At 37.4% G+C, this 21,941-nt stretch overlaps 1 protein-coding gene across 6 annotated transcripts in view; it reads left to right on the top strand.

Annotated features, from left to right (window-relative positions):
* Positions 1-21,941, top strand: part of PLS3 (plastin 3) — a 90,372-nt gene that overhangs the window by 42,757 nt on the left and 25,674 nt on the right. For all 6 annotated transcript variants that reach the window (XM_059909960.1, XM_059909962.1, XM_059909965.1 and 3 more), the window contains 2 exons: positions 2,068-2,148; positions 19,457-19,620. In XM_059909960.1, coding sequence (XP_059765943.1) covers positions 2,076-2,148; positions 19,457-19,620 — 237 coding nt within the window. In that variant the 5' untranslated portion in view covers positions 2,068-2,075. The remainder of the gene's footprint in view (positions 1-2,067; positions 2,149-19,456; positions 19,621-21,941) is intronic.

Consider the following 21,941-nt stretch of genomic DNA (forward strand, 5'->3'; position numbering starts at 1 on the left):
GTTGCAGGGCTCAGTCAAGTTTTTCTGTAAAGGTCCACATCATGAATATTGTACGCCAAGAGGCAAAATAAGAATATTACATTATTAATATCAAGGGTTTAAATATTATTTCCACAAATTTTTACTGACAAAAGTCAAAATATAATAAATATTTGAGTACTTTTTTTGGTAATACAACTCTACTGATGAGAAGAATGGAATTTTTTTTTTCCCCCCCTGGGGTAACATTTCACTTAATTGAGGTTCAAACATTTGACAGCAAATGTTCATCTGTAAAAACCATACTTAGCTTGGGGACGATACAGAAATAAGCAGTGGTCCAGATTTGGCCAACAGGCCATAGTTTGCCAAGCCCTGACTATTGGTTAAATAGGTAAAATAGGGCCAAATCAGAAAGAGTATAAACTCAAATAATATTAATAAGTTGTGTACACAAAGATGTGTTGATTAGCCTGCTCTTGTGTGTGTTTCTGTATCAAAGCCAAAAATAATTTGTTTTAGTTGACTCCTCCTTTAATGGGGATGATTGATAACTGTTTTTATGCTATCTGAAAATCAGTTTTTTCACAGTGAAAGATTTTTAAATGGCTTAACGGAAAAAAATGGTGATATATGGAAATGGTGATATATAAATGGAAAAAATGGTGATAACTATGTGAGGTGATAGATGTGTTAACTTTTATTGTGGTAATCACTTTGCAATATATATGTATATCAAATCATTATGATATACACCTTAAACTTACACAGTATTATATGTCACATATCTCAATAAAGATGGGAAAAATGGAAATAGCCAGTAAGATAGATACATAAATGCTAAATGAAAAAGTTAGGTTTTTTTTAACATTTATTCATTCATTTATTTATTTACTGGCCACACCACATGGCATTCGGGATATTAGTTCCCCAATCAGGGATCGAACCCGTGCCCCCTGAAGTGGAAGTGTGGAGTCCTAACTACTGGACCGCCAGGGAAGCCCCCAAAAAGTTATATTTTACACAAATCTTTGGTCACATAATTTTGACTTAGTTTTGGCACATATAACCAAGAATTTCTGTCATTGCTCGGTACCTTCCCCTTCCTTACATTCTTTGAACATAATGTAAGATTTTGTCCTTGAAAGGAAGATTCACAAGTATTTTTTTCTGAATAACTTTTGGTAAATGATAAGTTCTCATTTGTTTGTTTTCTTTATTATGGCTGTAGCTAGAAATATGGGGACCTATTCAGATGTTTTTAGTAGTTTGCATTTCTAGAAAGTCTAAATTATCCCTAAAATCAGAGTTTGCAGGAGTGCTTATAATCATCACAAAATTTTTTTAAGTCTTAAAAAATGTTTTTCTTCCAGTTTCATTGAGATATAATTGACACACAGCACTGTATAAAATTTAAGGTGAACAGCAAAATGATTTGATTTCTATACATCATGAAATAATTATCATAATAAATTTAGTAAACATGCATTATCTCATATAGATACAAAATAAAAGAAGTAGAAAAAAATTGTTTTCCTTGTGATGAGAACTCTTAGGATTTCCTCTCTTAACAACTTTCATATATAACACACAGCAGTTTTAATTATATTTGTCGTGTTGTACATTACATCCCTAGTACTTATTTATCTTATCGCTGGAAGTTTGTACCTTTTGATCACCTTCATCCAATTCCCCCTCCCCTTACCTCTGCCTCTGGTAACTGCAAATCTGATCTCTTTTTCTATGAGTTTGTTTTTGAAGTATAATTGACCCACAGCACTGTTAGTTCCTGTTACTCAACATGGTGATTCGATACTTCTGTACATTTCAAACTGATCACCACGATAAGTCTAGTTGTCATGTGTCACCACACAAAGATATTACATAGTTATTAACTATGTTCCCCACACTGTACATTTCATACCTGTGACTTATTTATTTTCCAATTTATAATTGGAAGTTTGTACCTCTTAAGCTCCCTCACATTTCTTTCCTCCCCCTCCCCCCTCCCCTCTGGCAACTACCTGTTCTCTGTATCTATGACTCTGTTTCTGTTTAAAGTCTTAAACCCTTCTGGTTTCTCTTTAGATCTTTAAATGGATGAGATGGCTACCACTCAGATTTCCAAAGATGAGCTTGATGAACTCAAAGAGGCCTTTGCAAAAGTCGGTAAGTGTTTTTTGTAGAGTAACTATAGTAAAGCAATCTTTATTTGGTACTAATCAAAGTTATTTCTCTGAAAAGTTATATGAATGGTTAATCGTGAAACTTAGGGCAAGGTAGTTAAAACCAATGGAATAAAGTTTTAGAAGCTACACTTTAAACTGTGTTATTGCTAATTATATCTAGTATCTAATATGGTCAAAGGTTTTTAGTCCAGGGTCCCAGTCTTTAACTGGGGGCTGCTGTGGCTCCTGAAATTTTTAGACAAATTTTGTGTTGTTATCGTATTTTGTGTATCATATTTTTCTGAGGAGAGGATTTGGAGCTTTCACCATATTCTTAAAGGGCCAGGTGACCCCTGAAGATGTTAAGAACCATTAGATGATGTTTTACCTTTCCCTAATTAGCGTGGCTTTCCTGCCTTTTTCATGGATCTTATGTGCCTTTGGAGAATGCACACTGTTCGACCTTCTTAAATTGAATTAGCATCAGTATAAGATGGGAGGGATTAGCATGCCACTTGGTTTATCCTTAAACATCACATAACATGTCTTCGAATTCAGCAGCTATGGAAGCAATTTATAGTATTTACATTCCAAATTTCAGTGCTCAGGTCAAGTCAGTGAAGATAATGAGAAAACAAGGTAAGACCTGATTATTGATGTGTGTGCTCACATGAGTCAACATGTGCTTTGAGAGGGAGACTAATACTATTTGGTATCTCCTTGATTAAAGGGTATGAAGTTAAATCAAAATGATTTGTTATTTAAATCAGAATCTACTCTTTGACCTGTGTTGGGAACCCCGTCAGTGAAAAGTGAGGAAATACACATCCCTATTCCCATACATTTATGAGCAACATTTTCTATGAAGTCATTTAGTAATAACAACATGCCTTGGGAAAAATAATGACTCCCCCAGCCAGCGTGACTATTCATAATCCCATCAGAATTCTAACTAGGAAAAAATAAGTCCTGGATCTAACACTATTGTGTGTGTGTGTGTGTGTGTGTACGAAAAAAAGGCAGTCAATTAACTTGGCATATATATCACTTACTGGAAGAAGTGTACTACTCAGTTTAATATAGATTGATCATGAAAAAACAGCAGGTGAATTCTTGGCTGCAAGACTTTTTAAATCACATTATTCTGTAGAAATTGTTCTTATCATAATTGTTTCCTTCAAGCCTTCTGTTTTATTTATATTCATCTTTCAGTGTTTGGGACAGCCTGATTTGTTTTTTTTATGAATAGGATTTTGGGGTGGGGACCTTATTGCTATTGCTTAACCTGCAAGGCCTCACCTCCTCAAATCAATGTTTATTGTTGAATACAAGCCTTGTTCTCATGTGCAGCATCTTGGAAATATTTGTGTGCAATATTTTTTAAAAATTAAAGCTAATTTGAATATGGCTTACCTGATGGCACTGGGATACTTTTATCAGTAAAAGAGCTTAATTGCTCTTTTAAAGCTTAATGATATAAAGAGGATTGACCAGTTATCTCCAAGGAGGAAACAGGGCTAAATTGAACTGAGAGATCAATTAGAGCTTGGACTGCAAGAAAGGGTCATTGTGGAACTACTGTCTTACTTTAAATCATACATCTTGGAGGGTTTAGGGTAGGCAAACACCTTCCCAAAGGCGGGAGATTGAGCCGTGTGTCTTATCGAAGCCCTACCAGGCATGTATTTCTATGATATGTAGACTCTTATTACTCTATATGCTGTAAATAGGGATTCTGGAGTCCAAAATTTCTGTCTGTTCCACATATTATTATTTTGTATTCCCCCTCAGTATCTAGCTTACTGTTGCACACGTTAGGTTTTCAATACATAAATAGTTAATTGATTGAGTTCCAAGGAATTATAGGTAGTCTTTTCATGTACTGGGACTTTGTCATTATCACAAGCGGTCTTTGTTATGAAGATTTTCATCATGGCGGAATTTATTCTGAAGGCTTTGGCCATTACAATGTAACACATAAAATTTATATTTTTCAGCATATTTTTAATATGCTTGTGTATAGTCTGTCTTTTAGAAAAGTGTTTAAAGACCCAGCTGAATCTTTTGATTTTCCTTTAAAATATTTGTAGTTTTTAGTTATTCTTATTTGCAGAGCCCTTAGGCAACTGTCAAAGGTGTTATGGAAATCCTTTTTTTTTTTTTCATTCAGGGAAACTTGATTTTAAAAACAAGCTCTATAACCTATTTTCCTGACAGTTCTTTCTTATGGGGAGGGGAGGGGAGGGAGGACTACTTTGTCTCAGTTCAATTGTGACACAGTATGGAAATCATTATATGATTTTTCCCATCTATTAAAAATAATAGCCTTGATTATCTCTTTAGAAATTCAGCAAAATAATAGTGTGTGGAGAAAATCTCTGTAATTACCACTAATCATGGGTTTTGTTCAATCAATTAATAGTGCTTTGAAACTCTCTTTACTAGCAATAAAAATCGAGTATTAAGATTTACAATTCTCCTTTCACTCACTTTCTGCACCTGCTTAGTGTTAAGTTCCAAGCAGTATATTTTCATTTAATTATTTTCGTTTTCTCAACATTTGTTTCCAGTATTTTCCACTGGGATAGCAGAAGCCTTGGCTCTCATTTTTTCCTACCTCATAATGTTTCTGTTTTAATTTAAAATGCTGCAATGCTGTATAAGTTCATTCTAAAGAAGAATAAATAAAACTTTTCAGAACACTTAGGAAGTAAATATTTTACCAAGGAGAAAATGTCTTTTACACTCTGGGACTTTAATCTTGTTATGGAAGCTAAAGGTCATTTGAATGATGCCTTGTCATAAAGATAAATTCATGTAATGTAGATCTTCTCAGATTGTCTTTAGTCCTGCAAACGCTTTTTTCTCTCCTAAGCAATAGCCGCTCAGGTTTTTTTTCCAAATAGGAATTCAGCACTTTTGAAATAAAATAATGGGGTTTCATAAATGACTAGGAAGAGTGTGGGTATATTCCTTTGAGGCTGCCCACCAAACTAAGACAAAAATTTTTGGTTATGGTGATTGTAGCTGTACCAGATTTTCTCATCTCAGGAAGTTGAGTTATTTCAAATTACTTGATATTCTCTAGTATATAAAAACCACATCAGGATGATGCCGCAAAAAGCATGGTGGTTTCTTTTAATTTACTTTTAGTATTCAATAAGACGGCACCAGTGCATATTTGTTTAATTATGGCTTAAAAAATTAAAACTACAGCCCAACCAAAAAAAAAAATAAACCAGTGCTCTTTCACTGTGCCATCTGGTTAATTATTGATGGAATATTAGAAATGAAGGTCTCAGGATAGTCTGAAAACCATGTTTTGACTGTGTGGAAGATAGGAGCACAGATTGGGGGTGTGCGAGAATGCGCTCGTGTGGGTGTGTGTATTTTTTAAGTGGGGAAGTGGCAGCAGGTGGAAAATGATGGCCAAACTGCTGGAGATTTTGAGTTGGAAAACAATTGATAGACAGCATTTTTGATTGCCTGGTCTCAGACCTCTAACCTTGTCCAGCCTTCAACTGTAATTGACCTCCACCTTTGGGGATCCACTATTAGGATGAACTCTTTGGTAGCGACCTCTATTCTATCCTTAGCTGGGACTCATTAAACTGCCTCTTATATGTATTCGCTGGAATGAGCTACCTCAAAAGGTATAAGCTGTGAAAGGCAAAACCCGTGTTTAAGCATCTGGAGATGTTTAGCAGCTGCCTTTTCTAAAGTTTTAATGCCTAATGAAAGCTCGACTTTATTGCTTAGATCTGAGGGTGGAATATAATCTAAATTCTTCTGCACAAGTCTTTTGGCTGAGTCTTTTAAATTAATATTTTGTGTGCTTTCATAGGCAATCAGGATCGTGTGTGTGTGTGTGTGTTTAAATCCATTATTGTTAAATATATAGATTCCTTTTGTCATTTTTTTAGTGCAAAAAATTTGTGGAATATATTGGTTAAACTAAATGGAACTTTTAAACACAGCTTTTCTGAAAGGATGTGCATCTGCACTTGATTGGTTTTCTTCTTTAAGTCCTAATGAGTACTGTCCGTAGTGGGTTTGTAAAGAGGTTGCATATGTGTTGCAGATGAGGACACACATACGTGACCTGTTTATAAAGAAAGACACTAGATTTAACAGATTCAAGGATGAATAAAGCAACACACAGTTACACACAAAACCCAGGGGTCAAGGGAAATCCCGGTCTTTCTCACTGTCAGATTTATAAGACAAAGTAGCACCCCCAAAAGATGCATTTGAAGTGATAGATTGTACCACATACCACCTGGACATGGGCAGTGTAAAACAGCAGCTAAAATCAAAACCACTTGAATTCTGGCTCAGCTTTCTCCAGACAAGTACTTAAAATAGCTTAAATAACAGGATGCAAGGGGAGGGAAAACATTTCCTTTTAAGGATATGCATTCTTGGTGTGATTCAAACTTCTGCAGGAACATGGCTGTATAATAAGTTTATTTACTTTAAGGTTACTTGGGGGGAGGGTTTTGGGAGAGTTAACTGGCATCTAAAATAATACTTGGTAAGAGAGCATAATGAGGTTTCTTTCAAAACAATGCAGATGTGAACCTACATGTGTCATCATAGAGACAGACAGACAGAGAGGATCTGTTGTTAAAAACATTTGGTTCCTTTCTGATGAATTCAGCAGCCAGTTTGAAAGATACTGAGACACTGGCATCTCTGGTACAGCACTGGGAGTGTCTTAGTGATTTTTTTTTTCAAGTATAGCTATCTTTCTTTAAAAATAGAACACTTGATCCATTTCTTGAAGTTCAACTCTGGACTCCATGCGGGAACTTTGTTCATTGGGTAGGTGGAGTTTCTTCTTTTTGCCTGCAGCCCGTCAGTGTCTGCCCACACTGACCATATTTTCTGAACCGGACAGTTGAGACCTGTGTTTGCAGAAACATTGAGAATGCTGTAGATAATACAGGCTGTATGATAATATCTACTTTATCGGGTGGTCGAAAATATGATGCTGGAACAGAAGAGTCTTCGAAATGCAGAACCTGTTCCACCCCACACCAATCTGTAGTTAACAAGGAAGGGGCAAATGAGCCAGAAGGGGCAAATGAGCCAGAAAGGGCCTTCAGAATACTGGCAGCTTTAATGAGAAAATAAAGGACTGCCATCATGCCAGGAGGTTGTGATTTCCAGCTGTTAAAACTGCTTTCAATCTAGAGCTGTGTTTTGGGGTCCATTTGTTATTAAATTCTCATGTTTATGTCAAAACTCAGAATAGGAAAAGTTCACCATCAAACATAGTCTCGAGCTCCTGGTTAATAACGTCACTGAAGAGGGGGAAGCTTTCTAAAATGCCTTTGTGCTGTCACATATTCTAGCCTTCCGAAGCACAGCACATTAGATCTCTGATATTGTTTAAGGGTGTGTGTGTGTGTGTGTGTGTGTGTGTGTGTGTGTGTGTGTGTGTGTTTTGGCTGGGGATTGGAAATAAAATTAGCATAAAACTCTTTTAAAATAATTGCACCCTGTTTTGTCTTTCAAGTACTTTAGCAGCTGGGAGATTTTCCAAAATTAATTGCAAGCTGCCTTTTTAGGCTCCCTCTGCCTTATTGAAATTAAAATTGTTTTCTTCAAAAGGTATGATTTAGGGACTCTAAGAAAACCTTGCAGTAATTTACTAGTACTAACACTAAAATGCCTTTGATCTCGGGAGGTATTACAAGCCAGATCTGCTGTTAAAAATATGGAGAAACAGAGTAGATAAAACTTTACAAATATGTAAAAGTAGATGACACATGGTCAATGATTCTTTTCCCATATCAGGAAAGATACAGGAAAGAGATTCAAAGTGACTCCAAATTTTTATAAGTATTTTGAAGCCACAGTTTCAAGTAAGAGCCACAGATTCTGTCTGATTAATTCTGTATCTTTGGTGTCTAGCGCTGTGCCTGCCACAGAGTAGGTACTCAGTTTGCTCTGGAGGTTGACTCCTGCTATACAAATGCACAGGTATTTCTTGATAAAGTCAAAGCAGGTTTCTACATTTAGAACGAGAGAGAGGTCCTGACCTGACAGCCATCACTGGTAGTCTACTTGGAGACTCCTTGGTGGGTGTGTTCACTTAGAAAACCAAATTACAGATGTGAAGGCTGCTGGGTGGGGACAGAATTAGAACAAAGGGAATGAGATTGAATGTTATTTAAGAGATATTTCTGTCCTCAGGGTTTCCTGATGAATTGCCATTCAGTTTTTCAGTGCTATTTCTGCATTTTTTGGTCATTGTTGTTTGCTTAGTTCTGTTTTTTAAATGCTCATTAGATTAGAGCATTCTTTTCCTGGTTTAATACTTGAGGATCCTAATAAGAACCTACTGTATGGCACAGGGAACTCTACTCAATACTCTGTAATGAGTACTGTGACCTATATGGGAACAGAATCTAAAAAAGGGTGGATATATGTATATGTATAACTGATTCACTTTGCTGTACAGCAGAAACTAATACATCATTGTAAAGCAACTGTACTCCAATAAAAATTAACTAAAAAATACTTGAGGATCAATGATTCTACAAAAATTATTTTTCCCTCTGCTTATTCTATACAAGGTACTGTGCTACATATTGGGGTGGGAGATAAAAAGGTTTAGAAGAATCTTCATCAAGAGATTTACAGTCTCATAAGATTGTCAGGTAATGACAAATTCTTATTCCTCCAACCGCCCTTTAAAACGTTCCTGTCCATTACTAAAAGCATCTGTTACTACTACACTTACTTCAAAATGGTATTTCCACATATGGTTATTTTATGTTAGTTATATTTTAGGGTGGCTACTTCCTGGCATCTTTTAATCACATCAGTGAGCTTCTAATTAATGCTCAAGAGAGGTTATTTCAGAGAGGGTGCACACAAGTGGTAGTTCCCCCATTGCCTGTACCTCTCTTCTACCTAAAGCAAAGAAACTGCCAGATAGACTAGACTCTCAGGGCCTTTATCAGTTTCATGTAGCCCTGAATTCATTATAGTTCTCCAATATTTATTTTTAAACATCTCTACCTTCCACTTCTGTTGTATCCCTGAGAATACAAAAAGAACAACACTCTAGCTCTAAACTGGAGTAAATAACATGCTTAAATTTTGCTCAGATATGTCATTTCAGAAGTCAGAGAAAAGTAGAATACATTTAAAAATATCTTTCTATCAGAAATTGCTGGCGTGGAAACAGTTTTTTTTTTTTAATTTAATTTTCTTCTTGGTAACTCATTTTTTTTAACATCTTTATTGGAGTATAATTGCTTTACAATGGTGTGTTAGTTTCTGCTTTATAACAAAGTGAATCAGCTATACATATATCCCCATATCTCCTCCCTCTTGCGTCTCCCTCCCACCCTCCCTATGCCACCCCTCTAGGTGGTCGCAAAGCACCGAGCTGATCTCCCTGTGCTATGCGGCTGCTTCCCACTAGCTATCTATTTTACATTTGGTAGTGTATATACGTCCATGCCACTCTCTCACTTCGTCCCAGCTTACTCTTCCCCCTCCCCGTGTCCTCAGATCCATTCTCTACGTCTGCGTCTTTATTCCTGTCCTGCCCCTAGGTTCTTCAGAACCATTTCTTTTTTTTAGATTCCATGTGTATGTGTTAGCATACAAGACTTGTTTTTCTCTTTCTGACTTACTTCACTCAGTATGACAGTCTCTACGTCCATCCACCTCACTACAAATAACTCAATTTCGTTTCTTTTTATGGCTGAGTAATATTCCATTGTATATATGTGCCACATCTTCTTTATCCATTCATCTGTCGATGGACACTTAGGTTGCTTCCATGTCCTGGCTGTTGTAAATAGAGCTGCAGTGAACATTGTGGTACATGACTCTTTCTGAATTCTGGTTTTCTCAGGATATATGCCCAGTAGTGGGATTGCTGGGTCGTATGGTAGTTCTATTTTTAGTTTTTTAAGGAACCTCCATACTGTTCTCCATAGTGGCTGTATCAATTTACATTCCCACCAACAGTGCAAGAGGGTTCCCTTTTCTCCACATCCTCTCCAACATTTATTGTTTGTAGAGTTTTTGATGATGGCCATTCTGACTGGTGTGAGGTGATACCTCATTGTGGTTTTGATTTGCATTTCTCTAATGGTTAATGATGTTGAGCATTCCTTCATGTGTTTGTTGGCAATCTGTATATCTTCCTTGGAGAAATGTCTGTTTAGGTCTTCTGCCCATTTTTGGATTGGGTTGTTTGTTTTTTTGATATGGAGCTGCATGAGATGCTTGGAAATTTTGGAGATTAATCTTTTGTCAGTTACTTCATTTGCAAATATTTTCTCCCATTCTGTGGGTTGTCTTTTCGTCTTGTTTATGGTTTCCTTTGCTGTGCAAAAGCTTTTAAGTTTCATTAGGTCCCGTTGATTTATTTTTGTTTTTATTTCCATTTCTCTAGGAGCTGGGTCAAAAAGGATCTTGCTGTGATTTATGTCATAGAGTGTTCTGCCTATATTTTCCTCTAAGAGTTTGATAGTGTCTGGCTTTACATTTAGGTCTTTAATCCATTTTGAGTTTATTTTTGTGTGTGGTGTTAGGGAGTGTCTAATTTCATTCTTTTACATGTACCTGTCCAGTTTTCCCAGCACCACTTATTGAAGAGGCTGTCTTTTCTCCATTGTATATTCTTGCCTCCTTCCTCAAAGATAAGATGACCATATGTGCATGGGTTTATCTCTGAGCTTTCTGTCCTGTTCCATTGATCTATATTTCTGTTTTTGTGCCAGTACCATACTGTCTTGATTACTGTAGCTTTGTAGTATAGTCTGAAGTCCGGAAGCCTGATTCCTCCAGCTCCGTTTTTCTTTCTCAAGATTACTGTGGCTATTTGGGGTCTTTTGTGTTTCCATACAAATTGTGCGATTTTTTCTTCTAGTTCTGTGAAAAATGCCCTTGGTAGTTTGATAGGGATTGTATATTTGATAGGAATCTGTATATTGTTTTGGGTAGTATAGTCATTTTCACAATGTTGGTTCTTCCAATCCAAGAACATGGTGTATCTCTCCATCTGTTTGTATCATCTTTAATTTCTTTCATCAGTGTCTTATAGTTTTCTGCATACAGGTCTTTTGTCTCCTTAGGTAGGTTTATTCCTAGGTATTTTATTCTTTTTGTTGCAATGGTATACGGCAGTGTTTCCTTAATTTCTCTTTCAGATTTTTCATCATTAGGGTATAGGAATGCAAGAGATTTCTGTGCCTTAATTTTGTATCCTGCTACTTTACCAAATTCATTGATTTGCTCTAGTAGTTTTCTGGTAGCATCTTTAGGATTCTCTATGTATACTATCATGTCATCTGCAAACAGTGACAGCTTTACTTCTTCTTTTCCAATTTGGATTCCCTTTATTTCTTTTTCTTCTCTGATTGCTGTGGCTAAAACTTCCAAAACTATGTTGAATAATAATGGTGAGAGTGGGCAACCTTGTCTTGTTCCTGATCTTAGTGGAAAAGGTTTCAGTTTTTCACCATTGAGAATGATGTTGGCTGTGGGTTTGTCATATATGGCCTTTATTATGTTGAGGAAAGTTCCCTCTATGCCTACTTTCTGGAGGGTTTTTATCATAAATGGGTGTTGAATTTTGTCGAAGGCTTTTTCTGCATCTATTGAAATGATCATATGCTTTTTATCCTTCAGTTTATTAATATGGTATATCACATTGATTGATTTGCGTATATTGAAGAATCCTTGCATTCCTGGGATAAAACCCACTTGATCATGGTGTATGATCCTTTTAATGTGCTGTTGGATTCTGTTTGCTAGTATTTGTTTGAGGATTTTTGCATCTGTGTTCAACAGTGATATTGGCCTGTAGTTTTCTTTCTTTGTGACATCTTTGTCTGGTTTTGGTATCAGACTGATGGTGGCCTCGTAGAATGAGTTTGGGAGTGTTCCTCCCTCTGCTATGTTTTGGGCGAGTTTGAGAAGAATAGGTGTTAGCTCTTCTCTAAATGTTTGATAGAATTCTCCTGTGAAGCCGTCTGGTCCTGGGCTTTTGTTTGTTGGAAGATTTTTAATCACAGTCTCAGTTTCAGTGCTTGTGATTGGACTGTTCATATTTTCTATTTCTTTCTGGTTCAGTCTCAGAAGGTTGTGCTTTTCTAAGAATTTGTCCATTTCTTCCAGGTTGTCCATTTTATTGGCATAGAGTTGCTTGTAGTAATCTCTCATGATCCTTTGTATTTCTGCAGTGTCAGTTGTTACTTCTCCTTTTCATTTCTAATTCTGTTGATTTGAGTCTTCTCCCTTTTTTTCTTGATGAGTCTGGCTAATGGTTTATCAATTTTGTTTATCTTCTCAAAGAACCAGCTTTTAGCTTTATTGATATTTGCTATTGTTTCCTTCATTTCTTTTTCATTTATTTCTGATCTGATCTTTATGATTTCATTCCTTCTGCTAACTTTCGTATTTTTTGTTCTTCTTTCTCTAATGGCTTTAGCTGTAAGGTTAGGTTGTTTATTTGAGATGTTTTTTGTTTCGAGGTAGGATTGTATTGCTATAACCTTCCCTCTTAGAACTGCTTTTGCTGCATCTCATAGGTTTTGGGTCGTCGTGTTTTCATTGTCATTTGTTTCTAGGTATTTTTTGATTTCCTCTTTGATTTCTTCAGTGATCTCTTGGTTATTAAGTAGTGTATTGTTTAGCTTCCATGTGTTTGTATTTTTTACAGATTTTTTCCTGCAATTGATATCTAGTCTCATAGCGTTGTGGTTGGAAAAGATGCTTGATACGATTTCAGTTTTCTTAAATTTACCAAGACTTGATTTGTGACCCAAGTTATGATCTATGCTGGAGAATGTTCCCTGAGCACTTGAGAAGAAGGTGTATTCTGTTGTTTTTGGATGGAATGTCCTAAAAATATCAATTAAGTCCATCTTGTTTAATGTACCATTTAAAGCTTGTGTTTCCTTATTTATTTTCATTTTGGATGATCTGTCCATTGGTGAAAGTGGGGTATTAAAATCCCCCACTATGATTGTGTTAATGTCAATTTCCCCTTTTATGGATGTTAGTATTTGCCTTATGTATTGAGGTGCTCCTATGTTGGGTGCATAAATATTTACAATTGTTATATCTTCTTCTTGGATTGATCCCTTGATCATTATGTAGTGTCCTTCTTTGTCTCTTGTAATAGTCTTTATTTTAAAGTCTATTTGTCTGATATGAGAATTGCTGCTCCAGCTTCCTTTTGATTTCCATTTGCATGGAATATCTTTTTCCGTCCCCTCACTTTCAGTCTGTATGTGTCCCTAGGTCTGAAGTGGGTCCCTTGTAGACAGCATATATATGGGTCTTGTTTTTGTATCCAATCAGCCAGTCTATGTCTTTTGATTGGAGCATTTAATCCATTTACATTTAAGGTAATTATCAATACATATGTTCCTATTACCATTTTCTTAATTGTTTTGGGTTTGTTATTGTAGGTCTTTTCCTTCTCCTGTGTTTCCTGCCTAGAGAAGTTCCTTTAGCATTTGTTGTAAAGCTGGTTTGGTGGTGCTGAATTCTCTTAGTTTTTGCTTGTCTGTAAAGGTTTTAATTTCTCCATCGAATCTGAATGAGATCCTTGATGCGTAGAGTAATCATGGTTGTAGGTTTTTCCCTTTCATCACTTTAAATATGTCCTGCCACTCCCTTCTGGCTTGCAGAGTTTCTGCTGAAAGATCAGCTGTTAACCTTATGGGGGATTCCCTTGTATGTTATTTGTTGTTTTTCCCTTGCTGCTTTGAATATTTTTTCTTTGTATTGAATTTTTCAAAGTTTAATTAATACGTGTCTTGGCGTGTTTCTCCTTGGATTTATCCTGTATGGGACTCTCTGTGCTTCCTGGACTTGATTAACTATTTCCTTTCCCATATTAGGGAAGTTTTCAATATAATCTCTTCAAATATTTTCTCAATCCCTTTCTTTTTCTCTTCTTCTCTGGGACCCCTATAATTCGAATGTTGGTGCATTTAATGTTGTCCCAGAGGTCTCTGAGACTGTCCTCTATTCTTTTCATTCTTTTTTCTTTATTCTGCTCTGCAGTAGTTATTTTCACTATTTTATCTTCCAGGTTACTTATCCGTTCTTCTGCCTCAGTTATTCTGCTATTGATTCCTTCTAGAGAGTTTTTAATTTCATTTTTTGTGCTGGTCATCATTGTTTGTTTGCTCTTTAGTTCTTCTAGGTCCTTGTTAAACGTTTCTTGTATTTTCTCCATTCTATTTCCAAGATTTTGGATCATCTTTACTATCATTACTCTGAATTCTTTTTCAGTAGACTGCCTACTTCCTCTTCATTAGTTTGGTCTGGTGGGTTTTTACCTTGCTCCTTCATCTGCTGTGTGTTTCTCTGTCTTCTCATTTTGCTTAACTTACTGTTTGGGGTCTCCTTTTCGCAGGCTGCAGGTTTGTAGTTCCCATTGTTTTTGGTGTCTGTCCCCAGTGGCTAAGGTTGGTTCAGTGGGTTGTGTAGGCTTCCTGGTGGAGGGGACTAGTGCCTTTGTTCTGGTGGATGAGGCTGGGTCTTGTCTTTTTGGTGGGCAGGACCGCGTTTGCTGGTGTGTTTTTGGGTGTCTGTGACCTTATTATGATTTTAGGTAGCCTCTCTGCTAATGGGTGAGGTTGTGTTCCTGTCTTGCTAGTTGTTTGGCATAGGGTGTCCAGCACTGTAGCTTACTGGTCGTTGAGTGGAGCTGGGTCTTAGCATTGATATGGAGATTCTGGGAGGGCTTTCGCCTTTTGATATTACATGGAGCCGGGAGGTCTCTGGTGGAGCAATGTCCTGAACTCGGCTCTCCCACCTCAGAGGCATAGGCCTGACACCTGGTCGGAGCACCAAGACCCTGTCAGCCACACAGCTCAGAAAAAAAGGGAGAAAAAAAGAAAGAAAGAAAAAAATAAAATAAAGTTATTAAAATAAAAATAAAAAATAATTATTAAAAATTTTAAAAAATTAAAAAGTAATAAAAAAAAGAAAAAAAAAGAAAGAAAGAAGAGAGCACCCAAACCAAAAAACAAATCCACCAATGAGAACAAGTGCTAAAAGCTATACTTAAAAAAAAAAACAATACGGACATACAGTACCCTAGGACAAATGGTAAAAGCAAAGCTATACAGACAAAATCACACAAAGAAGCATACACATACACACTCACAAAAAGAGAAAATATAAACACACACACACATATATATATATATATGTAAAGGAAGAGAGCAACCAAATCAGTAAATACATATATATATTTCACTGCTCTCAAAGTCCACCGACTCAATTTTGGGATGATTCGTTGTCTATTCATGTATGCCACAGATGCAGGGTACATCAAGTTGACTGTGGAGATTTAATCCACTGCTCCTGAGCCTGCTGGGAGAGATTTCCCTTTCTCTTCTTTGTTCGCACAGCTCCTGAGGTTCAGCTTTGGATTTGGCCCTGCCTCTGCGTGTAGGTGGCCTGAGGGCGTCTGTTCTTCGCTCAGACAGGACGGGGTTAAAGTAGCAGCTGATTAGGGGGCTCTGGTTCACTCAGGCCGGGGGGAGGGAGGGGTACGGAATGCGGGGAGAGCCTGCGGCGGCAGAGGCCAGCGTGACATTGCAACAACCTGAAGCACGCGGTGTGTTCTCCCGGGGAAGTTGTTCCTGGATCACGGGACCCTGGCAGTGGCGGGCTGCACAGGCTCCCGGGAGGGGAGGTGTGGAGAGTGACCTGTGCTTGTTCATAGGCTTCTTGGTGGCTGCAGGAGCAGCCTTAGCGTCTCATGCCCATCTCTGGGGTCCACGCTGATAGCCGCGGCTCGCACCCATCTCTGGAGCTCATTTTGGTGGCACTCTGTATCCCCTCTCCTCGTGCACCCTGACACAATGGTCTCTTGCCTCTTAGGCAGGTCCAGCCTTTTTCCCGGACTCCCTCCCAGCTAGCTGTGGCGCACTAGCCCCCTTCAGGCTGTGTTCACGCAGCCAACCCCAGTCCTCTCCTTGGGATCTGACCTCCGAAGCCCGAGCCTCAGCTCCCAGCCCCCGCCCGCCCGGGCGGGTGAGCAGACAGGCCTCTCAGGCTGGTGAGTGCTGGTCGGCACTGATCCTCTGTGCGGGAATCTCTCTGCTTTGCCCTCCACACTCCTGTTGCTGCGCTCTCCTCCGTGGCTCCAAAGCTCCCCCACTCCCATCCCTGCCAGTGAGGGGGCTTCCTAGTGTGCAGAAATTTTTCCTCCTTCACAGCTCCCTCCCCGTGGTGCAGGTCCCGTCCCTATTCTCTTGTCTCTGTTTTTTATTTTTTCTTTTGCCCTACCCAGGTACGTGGGGAGTTTCTTGCCTTTTGGGAAGTCTGAGGTCTTCTGCCAGCGTTCAGTAGGTGTTCTGTAGGAGTTGTTCCACATGTAGATGTATTTCTGATGTATTTGTGGGGAGGAAGGTGATCTCCATGGCTTACTCTTCTGCCATCTTGTAGGTCTCTCAGAAAGAGTTTTGATAGTTGCAAGGAATAAGCTATCTCCTTTTCTAAAGATATCATAAAATGAAGGAATATAGTATTTAGATACTGAGGTATAGTAGTGATCAGAATGTTATTGCTCTGTATTTTTCCTGTGTATGATGGTTTTTATCTCCAGTTTTTTGAGCTAAAAGGGGACCTTAGAGATCATTTGATCTAAAGCCCTCCTTTTACAGATGAGAAAACTAAGATCTGGAGAGATGACTTGGGCAAATTAGTAGCCAAGATGAAATTAGATCCGGTGTCCTATTAATCTCTCTTGTGTCCCTTCATCTATGCTGTGTATCTTTCACTTTGTCACACTTAACTCTGTAGTACTGAGCTCTCTTTTAACTTTTTAAAGAAAATGGGAGAAATAGACTGGTATATGCATAGCAGAAGGTGTATTGAAACCCAAGAATTTCACTCATCAAAAATTGCTAAAATCCTGCCACAGTGCCACGTGGATTACTTTGTTCTTTTTAGCAGCTGCAGATGTTGTTGCTGGATTGATTTCTGCATATAAACACTTTACTAATCAAGTGTTTGATGTATGGCCTTTTATAAGTTCAAAGCAAAAAAACTTGAAGATGTGCCCTAGGGGAATCAAGTGCTTTACCTCAAAGGAAATATTAGTGGTTTTCAGAAGTGTTGGGTAGTTTGGTGATGATGCTTTAAAAGTATAGATATTTTAATTGATAGATTAAAAATATGGTAATCTATGTTTAAGAATATTTGACTCTAAAATCATATACTTCATTAAAAGTAAACATAACAATATCATCAGCTTTCAATGTATTGGTTTCATACAGGGGATTTAATATTTTGAATAAGAGCTTTTATGATCAGTTCCCTGACCTCATCTCTCATTTTCTCCTTTGCTCACTCTGCTGAAGTCATACTGGATCTTTGCTGTCCCCAAAACACACCAGACACTCTTCCACATCAGAGACTTGGCATTTGCTGTTTGCTCTACCTAAAATTTCCCCCCCCCCCGATAGCCATATGATGTGCTTTCTTACCTCACATAAGTCTTCATTCAAATATAACCTCATCAAAGTGGCTGTCCTTGAGCATTCTATGTAAATAGCACCCCCACCACCACCCACATCCCCACCTGTCACTATAATGCAGGGTTCCTCAACTTCAACGTTGACGTATTGGGCCACACAGTTCTGTGGAAGGGGGGTCATATGCATTGTAGGATATTTAGCTGCATCCCTGGCATCTATGTACTGGATGCGAGGAGCATCTTCCCCACCCCCAGCTGTGTGTGCTAATCAAAAATGTCTCCAGACATTTCTGAATATTCCCTGGGGGGCAAAATAGCCCCTAGTCTAACCCCTAACCCCTCTTTATTTTTCTTCATAGCACTTACGCCATATTACATTATGTTTATAATCATATCTTATGTTATATGTTATTTGCTTATTAGTTGTCATTAGAATGTGAGCTTTTGTACAGCAAGACTTTCTTTCATTGATTGCAGTATCCCCAATCCCAGGAACAGTATCTGGTACAGTTTTTGGTTTGTTTTTTTTTTTAATAATTTTGCTTGTGGCCTTTTTTTTTTCAAGTTTATTTATTTTATTTATTTATTTTTGGCTGTGTTGGGTCTTCGTTTCTGTGCGAGGACTTTCTCTAGTTGCGGCAAGCGGGGGCCACTCTTCATCACGGTGTGCGGGCCTCTCACTATCGCGGCCTCTCTTGTTGTGGAGCACAGACTCCAGACGTGCAGGCTCAGTAGTTGTGGCTCACAGGCCTAGTTGCTCCACGGCATGTGGGATCTTCCCAGACCGGGGCTCAAACCCGTGTCCCCTGCATTGGCAGGCAGATTCTCAACCACTGCGCCACCAGGGAAGCCCTCTGGTACAGTTTTTAAGCAGTAATATATCAAATAGATTAACTTCATAGTACATTTTCTTGAATGGTGTTGTGGTCATCTTGAGTCATTTCTCTATTCAGATTGCTTCCCTTTATTATAATTAAATTTATATATGAAAATCAGTGGAGGACCTAAGGAATAAAAAGCATTTTTGAACAATAAGTATTTGAAATTGCTGTTGAAAGTCCAACTTTCTTTACTAAAAAAATATACCCAAGTGATTATAACCCTCAGGACATTAGCCCTCTTTTCCAATAAATTAACTTTTCGTCATTGATCAGGTTTTTTTCCCATTTTTAACAGTTTCAGAATAAGCCTCATTAGCACTTAGATACAGTGTTAAGTTATGAAAGCACAAAAATTTAGAAGTTATTTATACATTTGCATTACTCATGACTGCATTTATTTTTATGAACTCTATATTTGTTTTGGCTTAACGTTTATTTACATTAACTCTTGAAAAAATTGGCACTGAAGATGGTATTGTAATTTCAGGTGTGCTGTGTAATATAATCAGCATTAATTCATAAACTGTTCTATTAGACTAAGGGGAGAATAAGGGGCATAAAACTTCTAAATAGCTACAGTAGAAATTGTTTTATACCATGGCAGTGTTTTATTGGTGTATAATCTATTAATTCTTTAATTTTTAAAGTCCTGTCAGCTTTATGATTTAATAATAATTTTGTTAAACAACTATGCTTTCTTAATATTAGGGATGCTATTTTTAAGTAAAGCTACTTATACACTGTTTAGAACATAAAAAACATGATGTAAACCATGCCCTTTTCAGTTAAAATTTGCATTTCCCTTTCAAACAGCCTTAGGTACCAAACAGTAAGAAAGAAAAACATTGTATTTAGGTGAGCTTATGAACTGAGCCTAAAATGAAGAAAAATACTCTAATAGGTTAATTTGTTTCCATTTTTGCTTGGTCTCCCTTTTTACAAAGATCTCAAGAGCAATGGATTCATCTGTGACTATGAACTTCATGAGCTTTTCAAGGAAGCTAATATGCCATTACCGGGATATAAAGTGAGAGAAATTATTCAAAAACTCATGCTGGATGGTGACAGGTATAAAGATGGGAAGATAAGTTTTGACGAATTTGTTTATGTAAGTATGTGAAAACCTACCATTATTAGAAGTGATGATTGCTCCTTTGTCTTGTGGGGTCTTTTAGTAGTAAGTCCTATTAAGTTCCTAAATATATCATAGTAGTACTGTTATAACTAATAAAATTTCTCTCATCCCACCCACTACATTTAGTTCATTCTTTTAGCCATTAGAATATCTTAACAAAAGAATCAAGAAAAGAACACTGACAGACTCAAAGATATAACGCTCTGCTCACTGTGTAAGGTGAACAGTCTCCTTTGGGGGCATCAATAAAGGGCATTTTTCAAGGTGTGGAATGACATCCTCGAAGTGCTTTTTCTATCGGGAACAGTGTACTCCCAAATTTTAATGATACACCCTGACTCACAGTCTTGGACGCTTCCTGAGTTGAACTTTCTGATAAAAAGATGTTTGCTACTCTTGTGGTAGTAGTATTTAACTGTACCATTTTCCCTAGGATGATGATTTTGATAATTAAAAGTTAGAAGCACATCTTTTCGGTCCATTGGAAGAGGCACTTAAAATTCTTCTTGCTTCTCTAGTATCATCAAATACTCTTCAAGGTTAGGGGCTGATTTCTTAATTCTTCTACCCCCAAGCACCTAGTGTTCCATACTCAGTGCTTAGAGAGTGTATGTGTGGTACTCACTATTGAAGCCTAATGCTTTTAGCTGCTAGCTAGCAGGGTCAAGATTTTTCTAGACATATGGCATTTTCCATCCATATTCATTAACAAAGTATTTGAGATATATATTAAAGAATAGCTGTTGCCTCTCCCCTCAATTAAGAACACTTAAGATTTTATTGTTTTTATTTATTATTCATTTAAGGCTGAGTTTGACTAGATCGAATTTGGCATTCCTTACATATATTGCAGATAGGTAATTAGTGCCTAATACTTATCACAAACTTCCTAGCGCTCCTATCCTTTTCCACGGTTTGTTTTTGCCCCAAGACACCTGAAATGATAGCATATACTCCCATCAGTAACCATAGCTCAGTAAAGGAGGTGAAATTCTGATATGTTTTTTCCGATTAGAATTAACCCCTTTAGAACACCTTGAGAGTTCCAGAAGCAAATTGACTAAGTAATGGTGTCTACTCAACTGATAGCATTTGCCTGGGGGTGGGGCGGGGCAGGGCGTGGCTGGGAGGAGGGGAGTGTTACTTTTTTTAAAATGTAGACATATTTCATAACTATAATGCTATGGTTCTTGCCATCTTCTCTTGAAATACTGATCTCCTCCCCACCATTTTTTGTCTCCAGTTATTGCCAAAGCCTTTTGTTTCGAATCCTATGTTCAATAGTAAGTTGCAATTGACTTGCAGTATGAGCGCTTGCATGTCCTCTGATGTATAACTTGCCTCCCTTGTAACTGCATGTTTAATTGTGAGTTTAAAGCAGCTTACAGTGGTAGATAACTATGATCACTTATATTTTTGATATAATTTTCTGCTCAGAATTTTTTAATCTACTAGGAAGAACAGACTTAAATAATCAAGATTTGCAGTGTGCCAGTATTTTTAAGGACACAGTTATGAAATTGTCTTTGAGAAAAATCATCTTAGGGAAATATTTAATTTTGTATATTTTGTAACGTTGCTGATTCCACACAGCTGTTTGTGGCTTTTAAGTGAAGGCTGTGATTACCCTAGTATTTTCTTAAAAAGTGAATAACAGGCATAATAATTTTGGCATCACCAGGGATTTTTTTAAAAAATAAAATACTAATGAGGACCTTGTTGGTTAAAATGTATATTTTAGAATTGGAAGAAATCAATATGTTTATACTCCTTCATTTTTCAAATTAAAAAAAAAAGCCTGGGTTCCTGAAAAAGGAAGTGACTTGCCCAACATTACACAGGGGACTAGTGGCGTTTTCCAGTTACCTCCCTTCTATTCAAGAAATTTGAAATCTGAAGGACGGTAAAATAACCCAGCTGAAGTTTCAGAATGATACCACCATGACTGTGCTGAAAGAAAGATGGGTATGTAACCAACCAAATGTCTGTCCGCTCCCATCTGCCTTGTCATCAATGAAACATCTTACAAATTGTCAGACAAAATACGGGTAGATCCTAGTTATCTGAGAAAGAGGAAGCACATTATTCCTGTCAGGGATTAACATAAGGAAATAGAAATAAACATGTTCTTGCATGTTAGATTTTTGGTTTTTATTTTAAATTGCTACTTAAGAGGTGTTAATTGCAAACCACGCTACAAACAACATGTTTATATTAATTTTGGAGAATATATATATATGGCAGAAAAGAGCCCCCAAATTATATGTAAGCTTCACGTGTTAAAATTAAATATA

This window comes from Balaenoptera ricei, chromosome X, assembly GCF_028023285.1.
Source record: "Balaenoptera ricei isolate mBalRic1 chromosome X, mBalRic1.hap2, whole genome shotgun sequence".
In the NCBI taxonomy this organism is placed as follows: domain Eukaryota; kingdom Metazoa; phylum Chordata; class Mammalia; order Artiodactyla; family Balaenopteridae; genus Balaenoptera; species Balaenoptera ricei.